General features: G+C 34.4%; 1 protein-coding gene across 1 annotated transcript in view; it reads right to left on the reverse strand.

Moving 5' to 3' along the window:
- Positions 1 to 21658, reverse strand: part of LOC105305687 (regulating synaptic membrane exocytosis protein 1-like) — a 243638-nt gene that overhangs the window by 164022 nt on the left and 57958 nt on the right. Inside the window, exon 2 of the mRNA XM_023523450.1 lies at positions 787 to 867. Coding sequence (XP_023379218.1) covers positions 787 to 867 — 81 coding nt within the window. The remainder of the gene's footprint in view (positions 1 to 786; positions 868 to 21658) is intronic.

Raw genomic sequence — 21658 nt, forward strand, 5'->3', positions numbered from 1 at the left:
ACACACTTCTTCAAAGGCTTTTGCTAAAAACTTTGGAAGAAGCCACTTCCCCAGTAGTAACTACTTGGCTATAATGATTATGCTGAGAATATTGCCGCCACTGAGACATTTTAAAGGAATGTTTAATTTTTCTTACCAGGAGCATAATTCTTAGAAGATTGAATATATCTTGCGACTCTGCAGAATTTTAAAGCTCTTTACATTTTATCTCATCAAAATCCACATTCACAACTCAAAGTTTACTTATTTGGTTTCTTCTATACTTCCTGCTTTCCCCTTTGGTTGCTCATTTAACTCTTCACTGGTTTACACTTGGAGTTGCAGTAAAAATAAAACTAGATGGGCAATCTGCTTTTTCACATTGTCCATTACGTTTGAATTAACAGTGCAAAGGTGGATAATAGACTACCTATGCATTTCCCTTACGCTCATGCTCCTCCCCTCTCTGTAGCCTACTTTCCTGAATTCCTAGGCTCCAGCCCACATACATTCCAAATCTAGTAGGTACAAAATTTCTGCCACCCTAGAGCCCCCCAAAATGCATCCCTTTCCTCTAATTAGTTTTATGCTTACAACAGGGCATTAGAAACATCATTTAACAAAGATAACAAAGATATTTAATGTTTACAGATATTTTTATCTAATACAATAGTAGACTTTTTATTACACATATACCAGAGTAGCCAGAGTATCTATTCCCACATGCAATGTGAATTAATAAATCTATAACCAGTGATCTGTGTAAGAGACGATATTTTCAGTCAATAAAACCAATGCCATACTCACGGTGAAGGTTGGTGGGGCTGGTTTTCAGCATTTCTTGGTGTTTTGCAGGCAGCAGGCTTCGCCATGTCCCTGACAACACACCTGGGGCGCATGATAGACAGCACAACGCACTATTAATTATAAAAAGGGTAGAACAAATCTGGAAATTAAACACGGTACTGAAAATACAGTCTAAGGGAAAATCTTTGCAAGCCCCTTTAATGTTAACCTGGAGGCCCTGGAAAAGCCCTTAGAGTTGGTAATCTTTAACTCAGGCTTCCAAGAGCTCAATTATACCAAATAAAAATCTGTGATAGTCTCCATATTTGATTTTCCTTTTAGCACCAATAAAATGATTGTCAGCAGCTCTCCCCATAGAAGAAATGCTACTGAAAGCTTTGGCCTCACCATATGAAGACATCTGAAAGCTTTAAAAATAGGAACAGCTGTTGTGTTGAAATGCTAAACGATGAGTAGGGTTTTTCTGTGGCTTTGGCTATTTTACTAAAAGATACAGAGTCCTGTTTCATGCCATTCATCACAACACAGGTCTTTCTCTTTATGTAAAAGAAATTCTGAGAGGCCTTAAGACAGCCTCATGTTCAAAATCCCCTTCAAGCTAAGAAAAGAGGAAGAGTTGGAGGAACATGTTCATATATAAAGTATGTGTGTGTGTAGAATAAACAGAAGATACCTCCACAATATAAAAACAAACAAAACAAAAAACAAAAAAAAAAAACAAAAAAAAAACCCCAGCAAAAGTTCTTTGTGTCTTAAAGTCCTCTATCACAGAATAAATAAATGCAGAGGGTGGACATCAAAGGGCAGCAGGAGGATACACGCTCCCCCTCATGTCAGAGGGCTTACAGAGCACGGGAAAGATTCACTGGCAGAAATAAGAAAACACTCTCATCTGAGACTGCACTTAGATGGCTCAGATATTCCTTCACCTCAAATGCTTTAAAACGAACATTGCTTTAAATAGGGAAGCCTTGGTTATAAAGCTGAGACCCCCACATCTTAGCTTTTGCTAAATGGAAACACCCCTGAGAACCCAGGGTTCTCAAACATGAACCTGGTTTTAAACAATTTTCGCGGAGGTTTCTTGTTGGTTTGACTACACTACTTGTATTTAAGACCAGTCATGTTATTCCAGAAGTGGATTACTGGTGAGGCAGTGGCAGATAAACTTTTCCCAGAGCTCAAAGCTGCATGGCAAAATTCTCCACTTCTGAAAAAAATGAAACAGGGAAACATGGACACAACGCACAGAAACGTGCACACACACACACTGCTCATTCCAAACAAGGCCAAATAAGACTCAGAAATAAATGTGCAATGTGACGAGAAAAGAAAACGGTGCCATTTCAAAGCCTCAACACACATCCCCCCTGGGATACAAGTAAAAAAAAAAAAAAAAAGTGACATTTGTCAAGAGCTAATGCTAAACTCTTAATGGATTGGCCAAGAGATGTGAGTCTAAAACTTCTACAGGAATCACAAGGCCTCTGTGATTCCTGAAGGCCACTCAGGCATGAGGGTAAAGGCAGTTGTTAGGAAGAATATCCTAGGATTTCTGAACTCCAAAATTTTAATCTAACTTACACAGAGTACAGTGCCCAGGAAGTTAAATTTTACAGCACTGGAAAATCTTTAGCATTTCTCACTCAACTAAAAATAGCACACACATACAGCATGTTTAATCTACATGTACTGGTTTGTGAAAATACCGGATATATCACCAACTTTGGAAAAATTTTTGAAAAATTACATCTGTGAGAAACATATGCAACCACCTATCTTAGTTCATTTCTTTTTTTCCCTAAAGTTTCAGGTATTTAGAACAAAGCTTTGAAATAAAAGAAATCGGCCACTTAATTAGAGTTTTTCTTAAATGTGCTTTTAAGTGAGTCATTTCTAATAAATGTGGAATATCGGCCAGCGCTAGGGTAGGTTTCTAAGCAACATATTTTTTTTCTGAGTGAAAGATCATGTCTATATAATAAAACTATCATCTAATCTCAAGTACCCAGTGGTTTTGGTTTAAAATTTTAAAGCTGACATATTGCTCCTGTCTGCACATATTATAGAATCTTTCAAATGAAAATTTTATTTAAATTTCTAAACTTTAAAGTTCTACTAGATCATGAAAATAAACACGTCAATATTCAAAAACAATATATTTAGAATTAATTTAAATATATGTAATTTAAAATATACTTAATATGCTTTCATTATTTTTTTAAAAACAGGAAAACAACATATTTTTTTATACTAACATATATCCTGACCACAAGACTAAAGTGATATAGCTAGCTACTGAGTTTTTAGGGGGAGAACTAATTTTTTCAGATTGTTAATTATTCATCCAATTTGAAGGAGCTCTAAATTTTGGTAATATATATTCCTATATTTTCTAATTTGACTTCTTTTTAGCTGAAATCTCTTCTTAATATAAGAAAGAAAAGTTAAAAATGCCCTACACTCAGATTGATATGTAAATACATAAAGAAACATTAGATTTTGTTAGCCTGCATGAATTAACTTTTCTCTAAAACTATAATTGAATTGTTGTGTCTAGCATAGCACAATTTGGAGGGATATACTATAATAGTTTTGACAGTTCTAATTTTTTAGCCCCACTGCTTCTCATTATTTCCCATGCATTAAAGTTATTATAAAAAGATAGTCCCTTCATACTTTAAGAAATACAATAATATTTCAGTATGTTGCAGCTATTAAGGGCCTTTCTCTACATATGATTTATTCTTTCGGCCAGACATAAGGAGGCAACAAATGATGCCACAATGCTGACTTGGATTAAGAGAATAGGAGTTCAAGGGATTTAACCTCTTATTCTTTGCAAAGTCTTCAATTAATCAGGGATCTATCAGACATGGATTCTTAACAGTCTTCTAACTGCCTGTGAGCATTCCCTGGTCACTCAAGCATCACCGAAGATTTATGCAAATGAGACATTCTGCTACCACCTCAAGGGAATGCTCCTGTCTCCGCCCTCAGCACTACTGGGTTTTATGAATGACTGCGATCAATGCAAAGAATGGCTGCCAACTGCCCACTCAGCCACTTATACTCTTCCATGCACTTACACACAGAAGAAACTAACATTGCCACAAGCCTGCCAATAAGGCTATGGTAAGGTTTCCATCTCTCCAAAGAGGAACTAAGTATGCTTCCAGAAACTTAGAGTATGTAAATTAAAAATCCTAAATGCCTCCAAAAACTACAACTTATAAAATTACATTCTCTCTTTTGAGTTTCCATTTTGGTGCCTGAAATCATTAGCACCACCCCCTGCTTCAACTCCCCCACTTGCAAAAAAAAAAAAAGAAAAGAAAAAAAGGAAAAAAGAAAAAACTATTTTATGAAACTTTATCTCAATTTGGACTTAAATATAATTATTCCATCTTACATGACTAATGTCAGAAAACTAGTTATTGTTTTGGCACTAAGCTGCCAAATAGATTATGACATGTTTATATTTTTGTTCTCAGTCTTTTGGTTTTTGAATTTTACTGAGGTTTCTCCTATCACCAATGGAGACAACAATTTCATCTAAATGGCACTAGGGGGAAAAAGCATTTTTTTGCTTACCCTCAAGTGTTATCGTACTAGTCTATATTTGTCACGAGACCTTAGGGGCAGTAAAAATACTATAAGTTTAAAGAATGAAACATTTTTCAAATACACATTTTTTGATTTGCTGATCACTGATTAAAAATACATAGAAACAAGGAAAAAATAGACAGGAAGAGACCTCAAGGGCTCTGTAGCTAGCCCTTTTCTTCTAAACCTCATATTTAGTGCTTCACGCCCCTCTTCCATATGTCATTAGTAGAAAGTACCTAAAATATATGCAAAATTTCTACCTCCAGCTCAATCGATCCTCTCTTAACTCAGACATCTAACTGCCTCTTCATTTGGTTTGTAATAGATTTCTCAAAATCAACATTTCCAAAATGGGATTCTTCCTCTTTTTCTTAAACCTGATCTTCCAGCAGCCATTTCTATTTTGGCTGAATTGCAAATACATTTCTATAGCTGTTCAGGCTAAAAACTTTAGACTTCTCTTTTCTCTCACACCTTGCATCCAATCTACCAGATTGGTTCCACTTTCAAACTATATGCCAACTCTGACCATTTCTCACTTCCTCCACTATTGCCAGGCTGTCCCGAGCCAATCTCACCTTCTACTTGGATTCCCACAACAGACTTTTAACTGGTTGCCAGGCATTTGTGTTTGTCTTCCTCCTAGAGACTATTCTTAACACAACAGCCAGAGTGATTCTTTTGAAAGATAAATCAGACAATGACTCCTCAGCTCAAAATCTTGCAACAGCTCCCTAGTTTACTCACCTAAAATATCAGGGTCTTTAGAATATAATCTGGCCTCCTATAACTCTCAGAGTTTATCTCCTATGGTTACCTCTCTACCCCTTGCTCACTCTGCTCCAGACACACTGGCTGGTCTTCCTCAATCACACTAGGCACAATCTTGCCTTGAGACCTTTGCACCAACTCTTTTTTCTGTCTGGAATGCTCTTCTCTGATATTGGTATGACTAACATCCTTACCTCTTTCAAGTGTTTGCTCAAGGGTCAGTTGTTGTTGGTTTCTACTCTAATAATTTTACTTAACTATTGTACTGTTTCCCCACCCCGCCCCCCCATCACAGCCACATACTTCCAATATCCTTCACCTTGCTCTACTACTTACTAAAATGTACCAGCTTCCACTGCTGAAACATGAGCTGCTCAAGAAGAGGGATTTCTGGTTCACTTACATAGCGAAGAGCCTAGAACAGTGCCTGACATGTCACTCACTATTTGTTAAAGGAATCTATAAGATAAAAAGGACAAAAAGCTATAGATTTCAAGCTTGAATAACTAATTTCACATGCTAAAATTAGTGATTTAGAATAGATTCTAGGTAACACCTTTTTGTAAGATTACAGCATATTTTTATAAAATATTTACAAACTATAAATTAATTTATGGCCAAGTTTAATGATTTAAATAACTCTAGTAAATTTGTTTTTATGTGGTTTGACTAAGATTCATTATGTTTCTGAACCAGAAAAAAATTATTTGTCAGCATATGACTTATCTAGTGAAAAACACTCTTAATGTCAAGTAATTTCTTTGAACCAGTGAGACATTATTTAACAACTATACTGATATTTTATCAAATAAGGCCTTAAAATAATTGTATATAGAGCAAAATCTTAATAGTACAGAGGAAAAAATCCTCTTTTTTTCTGATTTTTCTAAACAGAGTAGGAAAATAAAAACTTCTGTTTAATTAACACTCATTATGTACCAAAATGTACACAGCATATCTCATTTAATCTTCTCACTATCCTGCAAAGAGATAATGATCATCCCACTTGACAAATGAAGAAACTGAAGATCTAAGAGATTACATTATTTTTCCAATGATAAATGACAAACACAGATACTTAAGAAGCCATAGTTTGTATCAAGGATCTATCTGGCATCAAAGTAATGTCCTTTCCATAATTACAAAAAACTTCTTGATATTAATACTTGAAACATAAATGGAAACTAATAAAAATCAATCATAAAGATACAAAGTCCAGTATCCTCAGATATGTTTCAATACCATTGATTTCATGCTATAGGTACATTGTTGAAACTATTCAAATAATCTCACATAACTGAATGTTCTTTAAATATTATTCTAGTATCATAAGATGACATTCTCCAACTGTAACAGCAGAACAGTGGTAATAGAAGGGTGTGAAGTTAGTTAAATTAGAAATGGAGGGTGACCTTAAGACCAATAGGAATATTATAGAATGTGGAATGAGAAACAGCATCTGGTACAGAAAACATGTTTATTTAAGGGAGAGAATTATGAAAGCTAAAAAGATTTGTTAAATTCATTTGCAAGACAAATACAATTGTTAAAAATCTCTTCAAATACATTTTTCAAAAGAGATCTTCAAAACTGATCTCATTTCCATTTATAAATACTAAAAGAGGAAAATCTGAAAATACTTTAAAAATGAGTTTTAAAAAAAATTCCATATTCGTGTCAATTTCACAATGAACAAATGAATGTGGCTGTTATACAAAAGATGAAGATGGAACAATGAAAATTCTACACCTGAAGAGGAAAGTGGACACTGGCAATTTGAAAAGCCAGATATACTAATCACAAATCATCAGGGCCTATCATACTTCTGATGTGCATCTGGGGAATCCTCAGAAGCTACATAAGAGTAATTATCATTTTAAAAAGACTTTGAGAACAGGAGAAGGAGGTTCTTAATTATAAGAAAAGAGAAACCAGCTGGCCATTTTTCACAATGAATGATGAGGGCTGCCGAACCAACCCTAAAGAGGCCAGGAAGTTATTCACAAAACCAGACAAAAAAGTATAGGATTCTAACATAAAGGTGATAACATGATAAAGCTTCATACAGAGATTAATGGATGATTTTAAATCTTGAAAAGACAAATTTTTCAAAGACTGATAAGAAAGAAAATAATAGGTAAAAAGTCAAATCCTTGGTCTTCTGGATTATTCAAACCTGCCCTGTTTATCATCCCTTTATGTCTCCAGAATTTTAATGAGCTTGGTTCTTCAAGGTCCTAATACTGTTTCCAACATTTCAGCAATATGATCAATTAACCTCTTTTTATCCAAGCTACTATTTTCTGTTAACAAAATTAGTTTTTTTCTCCATTCACGAATTCTTGAAATATTTTTACATACCTATGCTACTATCCCCTGCGCTTTGCCCCTTTTACATTTTTTCTACTCACTGACCTACATGAATTCTCCAAAAGCCACCTGCTGCCTGCAAAACACAACACAACTTTAGAAAAAATCAAGAGAACCAGAAATCTCCTGCCACTAAACCTGCAAGAGAGAACTTCCTTTCATTCCATAGGAGGAAGGGGGGAATCTATCTAGTAAAGAGTAAGTAATTTCCAGAGCTAGGAAGCAATCAATTTAGTCAATGTAGCAGAGACATCAAATAAGACAAGGCCTGAAATCATGTTTTGCATTCTACAAGAGTGAAAACGAAATGGGGCTCAAGTGGAATTGCAGTGGGCTGGTGGGGAAAAGGGTGATGTAGAAAATAGCAGAGTTTGTAGACAATTGCTGCAAATGCAGCCAAAAGATAAATTGAGAAAAGAGGGGTGATGAAGGGAAAACGGTCTTTGTTTACACACATGGGTACAATCCTAGGTGAGGGAATTAGCGATGGGAAAAGAAGTTAAAAGAATAGGGGAGAGAAGAGTGGAGGAGAAGAGAGGAGAGGAGAAGGCTAGGGAGGGTAAGAAAGGCTAGGAGAGGGAGAAGAGAGGTGTTTAGTGAGGAAGCTAAATTGCTGAGGAGATGGAGACGGATGGCATGAAATAAACTGATAGGGGCTTAGTTCCCAAAATGTCACCTTTCATATGACCAGAACTGCCATCTCCATTTTCTCTCCAAAATATTCTTTCAGGGTAATGCTTCATGAGATTCATTTTGGAAAAGTTTTAGAGAATGAAAATCCTCTCTCTAGCTCTCCTATTTCTAACTCCTCTCCTAGAGGCGGAAATTTTTGCTCAAAATTTCTTCCCCACTCCTACCTATGCCAGGGTAGGGAGGAATGTTTGAGGGAGCTCTCTCCTCCCAACCATCATCCACTAACAGTTATGTTTTCACTAATGAGAAGAATTACCATGTCTTAAAAGCAAATATAAGTTGGCGATTTCCGATTTCGTTAGTTGAGTGCCAAAATAGAGAGACCCCTTTTCATTTTTTGAGTGTCCAACTTGCCTAAAGTAAACACCCAGAGCAGACGTGGGTTGGGCAGATTCTGACATGTTTCTAACTCCATCTACTTTTCTTTTTCACTGCCCAGGTCTATTCAAGCTAGTTGGATAAATGCACCTGAAGCCTGTTCAGAAGACTTAGATTCAGAGTGAGTTATGAACAACAACAACAACTCACCTGGGAATAATAACATACAGCAATTAAGGAGAACATCTGAAAAACTAAATAATATCTAATTTTATCTAGCAAGGGAGAATTGAGTGTGGATCAGTATATTCAGCTTGTTTTGTTCTTTTGACATCCGTGATAGTGCTTCTGTGTAGAACACATCACCATGGGTTCCAGTTTACACAAAGAGAAGTCCTACCCATTTCTTTTCCACTAATGAAAACACACTCATTTGGGTATAGGTGAAAAAGGTGAAGAGGAATATAGTCAATATTGTGATAAGTTTGCAGGGCGACAGATGCTTACTAGACTTATTGTGATGGTCACATTGTAAGGTATATTAGCGAGTCACTATATTGTGCAACTGAAACTAATATAAAATTGTATACCAACTGTACTTAAATTTAAAAAGAAAGAAAACATATTGGTCTAAATATGAGTGAGAATGACACTATCATTGGGATAATCTTGAAACTAACATAAGCTTATCTTAAAGAGGAAATTGTTTATAGTTTTTAGGACTTAAATCTCATTAATCAATAGTTCCTAATACCCTTCACAATTAACTTACGACCCAATGAGGATCACTGTTCTAAACTGCTGGCTCTGTCCCAAGCTTAGCTAAGTGTGGGCTCTCCATCTTAAACAACCATTGACTTGAACAAATGAGATGAAAGAGACTGTTTAGTCGACAATAGCACCAAGTTAAACAGGAATATTAACACTCTTAATGAGAATCATATAACTAAAAAATTGTCTAAATTAAAGAAAGGTATTCAGCAAAACAAGATGAATTTCGAAAAGTGCAAACATATTTAGACATGAAAACTATACAATAACAAAACAGAAAAATAACAGTGAATAATATCAGCTAAAATTTCTGAGTGACTACAGTGGGCCAGGAGCTGTGCTAAGAATACTACATGCCTTTAGCCATGTCATCTGGTCATATGTCATATATTGCACTTGGTGCAACCTAAGTTACAAATTTATTTGTGAAATACCATACTATCTTCTTAGAAGCTCAATTTACCATTTCAGAAATCACATGATATCTGTGAAACACTGTTTTGAACAAATTATTTCATTGTCATTCAAATTTTAGCATGAAGCACACAACTGTAATTTAATATTTCAAGTTTTAAGCATCCCATATCTCCTTGCCACATTTCAATGTTGTAGAAGAATAATAGATAGTTGTCAGATAATGGTTATCTACAGTCTAAATATCCAGGGTAAAGAATGCAATTTGGTAGTAGAGACGGATGAATGGTATCTGTAAAGATTATTGGCAGAGCTTTTTTACAACTAATGATTTTTCTACTTTTTCTTTGTAACACAAAAGCACAGCTCTTTGAATAATAATTTTAGGGTAGTTTTATGTACCTAAATATGCCTTTTCTCCACAAGCATTCTTTCTCCTTCCTCATCAGGGAGCCAGATAGCTAAATAAATATCTACTAGAGGTCCATAATAGCTCCTTGGTGGGATTTAAGTGGATTTTAAATAGATAAAATAAAATGGGAAAATGAAACTTGGAAAAGCATTAATGAAATTTCAGGCACTGCTTTCAATTAATTGTAACTATTTTCTCAACGAATTCACCTGCCTAGCAAGTTACAGGAAAACTGGAGCCAGTTAGATACAAAAATATATTGTACATAGACTATTACTTGTGCATAAATATTAAAGTACTATACAAAAAAATATACACTATTCACTATTTATTTGAAATGAAATATTTCTTTATTTTAAATGAAATATTTCTTTATTTTATTAAGAGGCCACGATGCTTCTTTTACCTAAAATATAACAAAAGAATGAAACCACATCATTTCGACACTTCAATGGGAACTTTAACACCTGAATATGATTGCATTTTTGTTTTAATTTTTTGTATGTATTTAGAGTGAGAAAAAGAGAAAATACCTTGTAAATAACATTTTTCATTGCCTTCATCCAAACTGATGAAAATATGAACATATAATTAGGAAAATATAGGTGAAAGGTATGATAACTGGAAAAAACAATCCAATTAATAGGACTAGTTAGTCTTCACTGACAAAGGTAATCATTCTCTAAGCCCTCTGCTCTCACTTTTGACCTGATAAGACCATTATTCCTGTGGCTTCAAATATGCTAATGGTTTCTGAACTGTCATTTCCAGATTTCCTCTCCCATTATTATCTATTGTCTTAAATCTGTATCTATGTTCTAACAATCCTTCTAACAACTGAGCTTGAACAGACTAAAATACTGAACGCAATATTCCTCCTTCTCTCAACCACCTCTCAAATTCTGGTCATCAATTAAATCTTCCCAGTACTGATATTCACAATCTTGATGCCACTAGGACCTCTCACTCTCACTTAATGGCCAATAAGTCACTGAGTCCTCTGGCTACTTTTTTGAAGGATCTTGAAAAACTTTCATATTTATGTCTACTACTCCCAAATTCATTTTCTCTCTTGAATGAACTACTGGAGTATTCTTTCTCAACCTCCATTTTCTCTTATTCACAGATTCTATAAAAGGGCTTCACACTCCCCACCATATCAAATACAATGCACAGCTATCTAGTTCCAAAGTATTTCACCTACAAATTCCCTCATTCACTAATCTCTTCCTCTTAATTCTTAACGGAGCCCATTTTCCAAGTGAGGTAAATACATCTAAAAATTTTAGAACACATTATTTTCATCTCCATTCCAAATGCCACTTTTCTTACTTAAAATTATCTGTCTCTTTTTCCCTCTCCATTAAATTTTAGTCCTTTCAAAATTCAACTCAAATGTACTAAACTCCAGAAAGCCTTCAAGGCTAAGGACTCTCATTAACCCTTCACCAGTATCTTCTAAAAAAATCAGTCCTTATATAGGCATAAGAGACTTTGTTTAATAGCTGCAGCTCAAGTACTGGGAAGAAGTTCAAAAATGTCTGCTTTGGAAATAGGACGTGAAATGCAAGCATGTTCCTTCCAAAGGCTGAGAAGCCCTCGTGATTATGACGTCTTTGTCATCAATGAACAAATTCACCAGACATGTGCTCTGTGCCACGTGCCATGCCAAGCGCTATGATCACAGTCTGAAAGCAAGTCAGTCTGTTCATCGATACTAACAGTAACAATAATAATAACTTACTTGTATTGAGCATGTATTTCACATGGACTCTTTCAAGCTCTTTATACGCATTAACTCATTTGATCCTCACAACTCCATGTAGTAAGTAGGTTAAATAGCCATTTGATGTAGAATTTACGAAGCTCTGTTATATGTAAATTGCAACAGTATGAGTTCCACAAGCTGAACTCTATTATATACCATTTTATTTCCTTAGGATTGCTTAAATTATTTTTTAATATAAAAATTAATTAACTTCCAACACAAGTAAAAACAATAAGATTAAGTGTAGGATCTAGATTAATAATGCAGTAAAGTCTGCCTATTTTCCCTCCAAAAAATGTTCAATTTAAAATATATTTATTTTGAAGAATAAAACTCTAGTCTATTATACTTTTAATGTATGTGTATACTGCCATGTCACTTAGTGTTCATGAAGGTCATAAAATATATATATAACTAATGTTCACCTTGCTCTTCAGCAGCACTTCCAGAGTTCCAGTTAGTCACTCCTCAGATTTACTTGGTATATACCTCTTATTTACAGATTCATGGATGTAGAAAAACATGAGGGGTTTTCAAACTTGAAGACTGAAATTTGTTACCCCTCCCATCCAAGTTACTAACTTCTTCTATATCATTCATACTTCTGCTGTAGGCAAACCTAAAGCCACAAAGAATGCACTGGTCTTGAGATAGCTAATTCTATTGTTAAAGAGTCCTGACTATTGCAACATTTTTCAAAATATATTTACTGAAATCTGTCTCTATGTAACTTCCATGCATGGGTCCTAACTCTGCCCTTGAAAAGCTATATGGAACAAGTTTGTTGCCTTTTTAAAAGACCATCTCTTCACATATTTGAATTCAGTGGTCCTGTGTCCCCTTCACACCCTCTCTTCGCTTCTCTTTCTTATCAGTCCCTCAGTATCTCTCCTTAGGCCTATGTTCCAGAGACCCGCCCATTTTGGCAGCACCTCTTTGGGTTAACAACTCTCTTAAAAGTTAATTCCCTTCATTGTACAATGTTTTTACTCTAGGTCCACAGGAAGGAATACAAAATTAAATTTAATGGCCCTCTTTAATAGCCAGGTCCTATAAAAAAGCCAATTGACATAGAAGTGATATTCAGGGAAAATTATCTATGAGAGGCTTCCAAACCTAGTCATATATCAGAATCATCTAAAGAGGTTTTTAAAGGGAAAAAGTCCTTGGGTCCCAGCCCAGACCTACAAAGCTGCAGTTTGGACCCAGAGATTTTCACAAATTAGCTCCCCTGGATAATTCTCACAACGTGCAGGGAGGTGACTGGGAACGGTGGACAACAAATGAGCCGCTCATTCACTCCACTGGACCATCGACGTCCTTTCCTCAGAGGAAGCTAAACCGCAAGAAGTCTCCATAACTTTGACCGCATTATCACAGCCCCTCATAAAACAGCTTTCCCTGAACTGCATTTTAATGTTTAACTGCCTTCAGCTTTTATGACAGGTCAATACAATAAATAGTTGTATGAAGTAGGTTTCTGCCTTTACTGTAAAATACTGGTGAGGTCACCATCTATTACATCAGTTTGACTTCTTTCTATAAAACTCCACATTCATTTCACATTTTTTTTTTCAAAATTTAACACCGAGAAAAATATTCTCTGTTTATTACAAATATCTATCATGATTTCTTTTGGTCAGGGTTCCATAGAAGTTCAGAGAAAACGTAAAGCTTATCATAATAACTGTGTTGAGAGAGTAAGCATATTTATAATCTCAATTTTTCCTTGGTTATAAGTTTCAATTTCTATTTTACCAATAAATCATGTCAAAATACTTTTGAGAAAAGCAAAACAGAATTACAGAAAGAAAAAATTAAAATGTTACTTTACAGAAAAAAATTTAAAAAGCAATTCTTCTTAATTCTGAAAAATTTAATATCTTACAGAGCATACCCTGGCACCTGGTATGCATATAGTAAACAGGTATTATTATGATGATGACATCTCACTAAAATTGAAACGTTATATAAAATCAGCATTTCAGAAAAATGTTTCATAGAAACATTCCATATGAATTAAGTAAATGTTTTCACACAGGAAAGGAAATGGTTTCATAGTCCAATAAATTAGGGAAATATTAAGTTAAACAGGTTGAGCAGGTTTTTTCACTGCATAAATTTTTAGACAATTTAAAATGTCAGTGTTCATTGTTCACCTCTAAAACAGAGACATAACATGTAGTATTCAGTTTAGGAAAAGATGAAGTGACCCTTTGCAACTGCAACATAAGAAATATATATTCTCCAAGGGATATAATCAGTGCTTGGTAAGTCATTCTAGATAATATAGAATAGCAAATATGGCACTTAAGTTTAGTAGTAAATATTTTCCATTGGCTATCTCTTAGTCTAAAAGCATTAATTACTATGTTTATCTGAACATAGGCAATTGCTTCACATTTTGATCCACTGAATAAACATATCACCAAACTCTTACAAAGTTCATCTTCCAAGTAAGACCTTATGTTTTTAGAGTACATATTTTCTCCATTCTTATATACTAATTTCACAGGGAGATGACACACAGGAGTTACTTAACACTTTCATGACTAAGTATTCAATATCAACTCACCAAAGGCACAGATTTTGACCAAAACAAAAATTCTTTGTGCAAAGCCTATATTTTTTGTTGGTTGGTTGGTTGGTTGGTTTATTACACAGGTAGCAATCAATATATTTATGTGAACTTTAACAGAAATAATGAAAAAGGCATAGAAATCCAAATGCCTTTCTTTGCAATTCCTAAGTTAGATGTATGATGAATAAAACATAATCATTGTAGTAGGTAGACTGCATCTGTTACCCTAATATTGGAGAGAAAATACTACATCCAACAATTTTACTGTTTACACATACATTTTACATATTTGTTTTTCAGGCAAATAATAATATATCTTATTTTGCCTATAGAAAAATTTAAGGGACAATCAGACATTTTCTCTAAAACCACACAATTACCTGAAAATTTTTGTTTTTTCTCTGATGTATAAAATTAAGTACTAAATCAACCAAAAATATTTACATTATATATCTTCTATATACATTACATATGTGTACATATACACACATATACAGGGCTTATATCTAAAATATATACAGAATTCTTATAAACCATTAAGAAACAACCTATCTTATGACCCAGAGATCTATTTCTAGGTACTTACCCATGAGAAGTAAAAACATATGTCTACAAAATAACTTGTATAAAAATATTCATTGTAGCCTATTCATAATAGACTAAAACTGGAAACAAACCAGGTATTCCTAAAAAGAAAAATTGGTGGAAAAGAGTCATGGTATATTCCTACAATGGAATGTATTCCTGATGTGTGCAACAGTATAAACAAATCTCAAAAAATTTTTATTGATCAAAGGAACCAGACATAAGAGTTCTTACTGTATAATTCAATTTTTATAAAGCTCAAGCAAAGGTAAAAACTAATCAATGATGACAAGAATCAGAAAGTAGTTGCCTCTGGCTGGGGTATGTGGGAGGTGGGTAATGAGAACATTTTATATATTGTTTTGAGATGTGGTGACACAGGTATATACAATTGTTGGCATTCATCAAACTGAACACTTCAAATCAGTAAATTTTATTGTATGTAAATTATATCAACAAGAGTAAAAAATAAATAAGAAAAATAAGTGATAGCTCAAAAAAAAAAGGCACAAGTCTTAGAATTTGAGGATATGCCAACTTTCATGCAAGCACACTATAATGTGGTTTGAAAAACAATAATTCCAGTAAATGACTATGGAAGTCAAACAATTAATATACTTTTTCAAAGTGAACAATTTTTTTTCTTTATGCCCTTGTTAGAATCAGAAGGATAAATATAAATATAGTTAAAACTAAGAAATTTTTATAGGAATATTTTTCATCAAGATGAATCATTACATATATACGAAGAACTTAAAAGAGCATTTAAAACAGAGTTCAAGAAAAGAACAAAACCATGGTACTATATGTTTAAACACTACCTGTCAATTTATATGTAGATTATTTAGAAGGTAAATTTATTGCTCATATTTCACACAAAAGGCTACCTAAGAATTGTACTAGCATTTATGTCTGAAAAAAAGTCCTAAAATTGGTATTTTGAAAGACATGGTCTACATTTGATGTAGAACTGAAAGTATGTCTTGTGCCATATGCCTTATATGGCAAGTGACATTTATTGTCTAAGAAATTCTGAGCCTTAGTTGCAATTTCTAAGAGCAACATTTCATAACAAAAGTTTTTAAAAAAATATTTGTAATAGAAAAATACTGAAAAATGCAGTCATGAAAGTTATATCAATTTCTATTACTTGAAAATTATATACATAAGTAAAAGTTAACCACTATATTTCAAACAGCTTTAATCTATCTCTTTATAGGCATAAACAGTTTAAGTCTCTAAAGGCAAGAATGTTAAAAGTGCACTCCTATAACCTCAGTCTATTTGGTTGAAGAAAAGCTTAAAGACAGTCTCAGAGCTATAATTCTTGTGTCCTTATTAGAGCTGCCACAATTCAAAGGTCTCAACAGGAGAGCAGGTGCATTTGCTTTGGCTTTCTTCCTTGCTGAAAACTCAGCCTAAATGGTTCAAGAATTCTGGAGAGTCAGCCGGAAGTCTCTAAATTAAGCTATTTCAATGTACCTTTATCTAAGAGGTATGTTTATTTTTATATTAAGGAAAGAAACTTATTTTGAAAGGGAAAAGAATAGTGTTAATGGAGGGTATGATAAAATGAAAAAAATAAGTCAGAATGTTAACATGCTTTCACAGACAATTTTATATCATGGATCCTCTGCCCCTCAATTTGGGGCTTAGCCATGTGACTTGCTTTAGCCAATAGAATATTACCCGAATGATGGGATGTGACAAGAAAGGGCTTGAAATGTGCTCATGCATTTGTACGTTGGGACTTGCCCTCTTAAACTGTCATTACCATGAGACAAACCTGGGACACGTGGAGCAAATCTGGGCGCAACCTGTAGCTTGAAGCCAACCCTTTTGAAGCCCAGCCTATGTCACTTCCACCCTGCCAACCTGAAGAAGAATCAGTAAATTCAGCTACCATTGGCTGGGGTCCTCCAGCAATCCCACAGACATGTGAGAGATAAATGCTTATGTACTTAGAGGTTTATGGTTGATTTCTCCTCTTTCCTCTGGAATGACTACTAGATCTCAATGGGAGATATTTTTGTATACAGTTTCAAGATAGACTTTTCTTCCTACTGTAGCAGGTACAATCTCTACTTAGCATGTTCTCATAATACCCAAGTTCCATTTGTCCAGCTATTTCTCAGGGTATACCTACTTGAGACCTAATCTCCAAGGATGAGACCCCACCTTCCCCGACCAACTACTTACACTCATTCAGTATGGTTTCCCAAGTTTCTCAAAAATTTCCTGATTGAAGACAATTTATAATAATATGAATAAGAATGATCAAAATCTCCATAAATAGGACTTCGTTCATTTTAATCATTGTTATATCTCTAGTTCTAGAAAACTATCAGGTACATGATAGGTGCTCAATATATATGTTAAAGAAATGAATAAATGTTTTAGAACTTTTTTTTTTCAATATAGATAATGGTTATATTGGACAGAAAACCAGTACATTTACTCAAAGGACAGAGTTACTAGAGAATGTGAGGAGAAAACGGTGGGGATACTTGTAGGATCATAACGCTTTGCCTGGAGTTTCATAAATCCCACATAAGTTTGCCGCCAACTCTACAAAACAGTATGTAACACTGTACATTGTCATTACTCAGTATAAATCACAGTAAGGCCCGGACATGATGGAACTGCCATGTGGCCACCAATCTGGACCTGTCTTTAACATTCCATGTAATTTAACCCCACAAGATCTGGGTGGAAAAACATAAAAACTATACACCCAAATTCAATTGCCTCATTTTCATCTTACTAAGGAGCAAGAATATTGTCTTAGAAAGATAGTATGGCAGAGCAGCAGGTCAAGGAGTTACAATAACTCAGTTCTAGGCTTGGCTTGCCACTTATTGCTAGAAAATATTAGGTAAACAACTTTTTTTGCCTCATTATCATCGAACACAGTGAGCATAATAACATATTTCTGGACCCCATCTGGGAGAGTTCTTGGCAGTAGAAATGAAGTATTGTGTATAAAAATGCATTAAAGACACTCAAGCATTTCAAATTGTACAGTACTATTTTTTTAAAAGTATTCTTTTACCCCACTTGAAATATTACATTTGAAATAGAGGCACTACAAACTTGTTTGTTGTATGTAAAACTGTAGTTGAATAAATATCATCACCATTACTCGTATGGTTATGTGGTCAGTGCCATAGTCTGAGAGCAAGAAAAAAAGAAAAACAAAAAACCTCCCGCTGAAGCTGAAATAAGACTTAGGTTAAAAAAATAATAATAAGGAAAGAAGTCTCCATTTACCATATTATTGATCTGCTAAAGGAAACATGATCTAAACAATCCATCATAGATCAGGACAGAGAACAAAGCACAAAAACAGTGTCCTGATCTTCGTCATGCTTATTTTGGTTTCTCATGTCTTCCGATCTTACCACAGTCAACTAACCGATAGTGTATTTGATTTTTGCATGCTGATTTTAAGAAAGAATTTAAATGCCAAGTTTTACAGCTACTTACACTATGATTCTGCATATTAAATGTTATCTTAGACTTCTGGCTTTCTTTGTAAAGGCAGTCCAATAAAATATGTAAACATGAAAAACAAGCATGTACAAGAGGCATGCTTCTGGCATTCTTCCGAGTTTTCTTCTTTTTTTATAAGAGGAAATTTGTGTTATTTCGTCACTTTGAATAAAAATGCATCAGACTATAGCACTTAAAAACTGGCTTTAAAGGTGGAAGCTGTCTTAGTTGAAAAAAACAGTTTTGGAGGAAAGCTTAGATAGCGAGTTATTTTTTAAAATGTCTTGGAACTTTTGAATAAGACATAGCTCTCAAAACATAAACATATTTAAAAAGGACCTTCTAAAATTATTCTAATAAACTTACAACGGCAGGTTTTCTAAGAGGCTGTCATTTTTTCATTCATATTTTGACTTAATTCACTAATACCAAATCCTAATGATAGGCTCAAATGTAGAAGTCTCCACTGTTAGGAAGGCTAAACGCTCAATATCCAAGTTCTTGGTTTCTCTTTTCTAGAATGATTTTCTGGGTTGCAAATTCTTGACTAGTATCTGATGTTCTCTCATTTTGGAGGTTTCTATTATAACTGTTTCCTTAAATTATTTTAAATTGACATATACTCTACATACAATAAAATTCATTCATTTAAACTGTATAATTATGTGCGCTTTGACGAATGTATACAGTCTTGTAACCACTACCAGAGTCAAAACACAGAACATTTCTATCACCCAAAAAACTTCTCTTGTCTCCTTATACTCAATTTCTTTCTCTCTTCTTCTCACCACTTCCTCCGCCCTACCCTATGGCAACCACTGATGCCTTTTTTATCTCTATAATTTTGTCCTTTCTAGAATGTTAAATAAATGAAATCATCCAATATGCAGTTTTTTCAGTGTGACTTTTTCACTTAACATATTTTTGAGATTTATTTGTGTTGTTATATGTATCAGTAGTTGGGTCCTTTTTATAGCTGATCAGTGCTCCATCCTATGGGTGTATCGCAGTTTGTTTATTCAGTCACTGGTTGTTGGTCATTTTATTGTGGCTAGTTTTTTCCTATTATAAGTGAAACTGCTATGAATATTGAGAATAGATCTCTTTTCTCCTGGGTAAATACCTAGGAGTGGAACTATTGAGTTATACAGCAAGTTTATGTCAATTTTATAAAAAACTGACACTGTTCTCTAAAGTAACTATACCATTCTACATTACTACAAGCAAAACAGGTGAGTTCCAGTTACTCCTTACCTGTGCAGTGGAAAATTATAATTAACATTTTATATATCACCACATAATGACTTGATGATTCATAGCCATTTGTTAGTTTAATGTTTATAAAAATCATGAATTTGCCCATTTCATTTTCTTCTTTCTGTATCTCTATGAAGAGAATATACTTAATATCCTCATTTTTTTAGTACGCTAACACTTAGAGTGGCTAATTTGCCCACAAAACAAGACAGGTCACCAGGGACCAGATGATGAGTGTAGTCGGGGTTCCACTAATTGTCCCTTGCCTCTACTTTGCAGGCCCGATTTAGCTTATGCCCTCATTCTATTTATAGATTTGATGAGTAAACTCAAGATTCTTCTAATGCATAAAGACTAAAAATATAAAAATATATTGGCAAGATCAGCATTCTAGCATCTTTACATGTCCCCAGGGCATCCCTCCTATGACAGCCCAAAAGAGTTCTCAGGTAATTTCAGCCTGCAGTGTTCTCTCCTACCTTCTCCTTTAGGTCAGCACTGCCTGTTCTTATTGCCCAATCTTGTCTCATTTCCATCTATGAAATTATTATGGCTGATATAATATTCCTAGTAATAATTATGAAACTTACATTTTACATAGTTATTACATGTCAAGCACTCTGTTAGGTGAATCAAAAATATGTCATTGAATCTTCACAGCATCATTATTGTCTCTAACTTACATAGGGGGAACTTGTCTTAGAAAGCTATGTAGCATGCCTAAAATGACACAGGTACCGAACTAGAGTTCAACTCCAGGTAATCTTACTCCAGAGGTCATATCCTCCACCACTTCACTCTACCTTGCTAAAGAGCTCCGAATCCAATCCAAGTGTCTACTGTGGGCATAAACATATGACCCAAAAGTCAGGGTTTTTTTGTAATTTTACAAACTTGCTATGCCTCATAGCATTCCCACATCCTGAAATGCTTCTCTAACCCTTTTTCTGCCTGAAGAACTTTTAAATTTTCTTCTAGGCTACATTCTAGTATCACAACTTCTTGAATCTCTCCCTAACTTATGTAGAAGCTTCATTTTTCATGTCTTTGTGGTCTCTGACACCTCTCGTTAGCACTTATTGACTTGCTTTATAATGATTTGCTTTTAAGACTATCTCTTTCATTAAATTATGACATCCCTGAGAGTCAAAACTTAACCTCATTTACCTGGCTGTGCTATTCCAAATCAACTAAGTTATGCTGCAAGACAAACAGTCCCTATATCTTACTGGTTTAAAATAACAAAGGTTTATTTCCTATTGATTTGGCAAGTTTATCCCACGTAGGTGTGGGCTCTGCTGTACACTGCTGTCATTCCAGGAGGCTCTACCATTAGTATCATCATTTACTGCCAGGGCAGATGAAGGGAAAGCTGGCAAATTGAACGCTGGCCCTTAAGTGCTTGTACTCAGAAGTATTAAATATCACTTATCTTCATTTTTTATTAACCAAAGCCAAGTTGCATGACTATGCCTAACTTAAAGAGAGTGGAGAAGTATAATCCTAGCAAGCGCCTAGAAGAGGAAAACAAGACATATCCGATGAACACTAACGATCACCTTATCTGACATTCCCCAAACTTAGCAATACATATATGGCTCAAAAAATGCGAAATAAACTAAAAGGAGATTTTTAACCTATGATGTATAAAAAACACAAATTGTGACCATATACTAATAATACTGATTTCAACTGATGTCTTATGAAATTAATCCCAGTGTTTACTATAATATCATAAATACACTTATTTATCCATCTTGACTATATTCACTTATAATCCATTAACAAGTTTTAATGAGAGGTTACTTTATGGAGAGTCCGTTAGGTGATA

Source organism: Pteropus vampyrus, unplaced genomic scaffold (assembly GCF_000151845.1).
Source record: "Pteropus vampyrus isolate Shadow unplaced genomic scaffold, Pvam_2.0 Scaffold393, whole genome shotgun sequence".
NCBI classification, from domain to species: domain Eukaryota; kingdom Metazoa; phylum Chordata; class Mammalia; order Chiroptera; family Pteropodidae; genus Pteropus; species Pteropus vampyrus.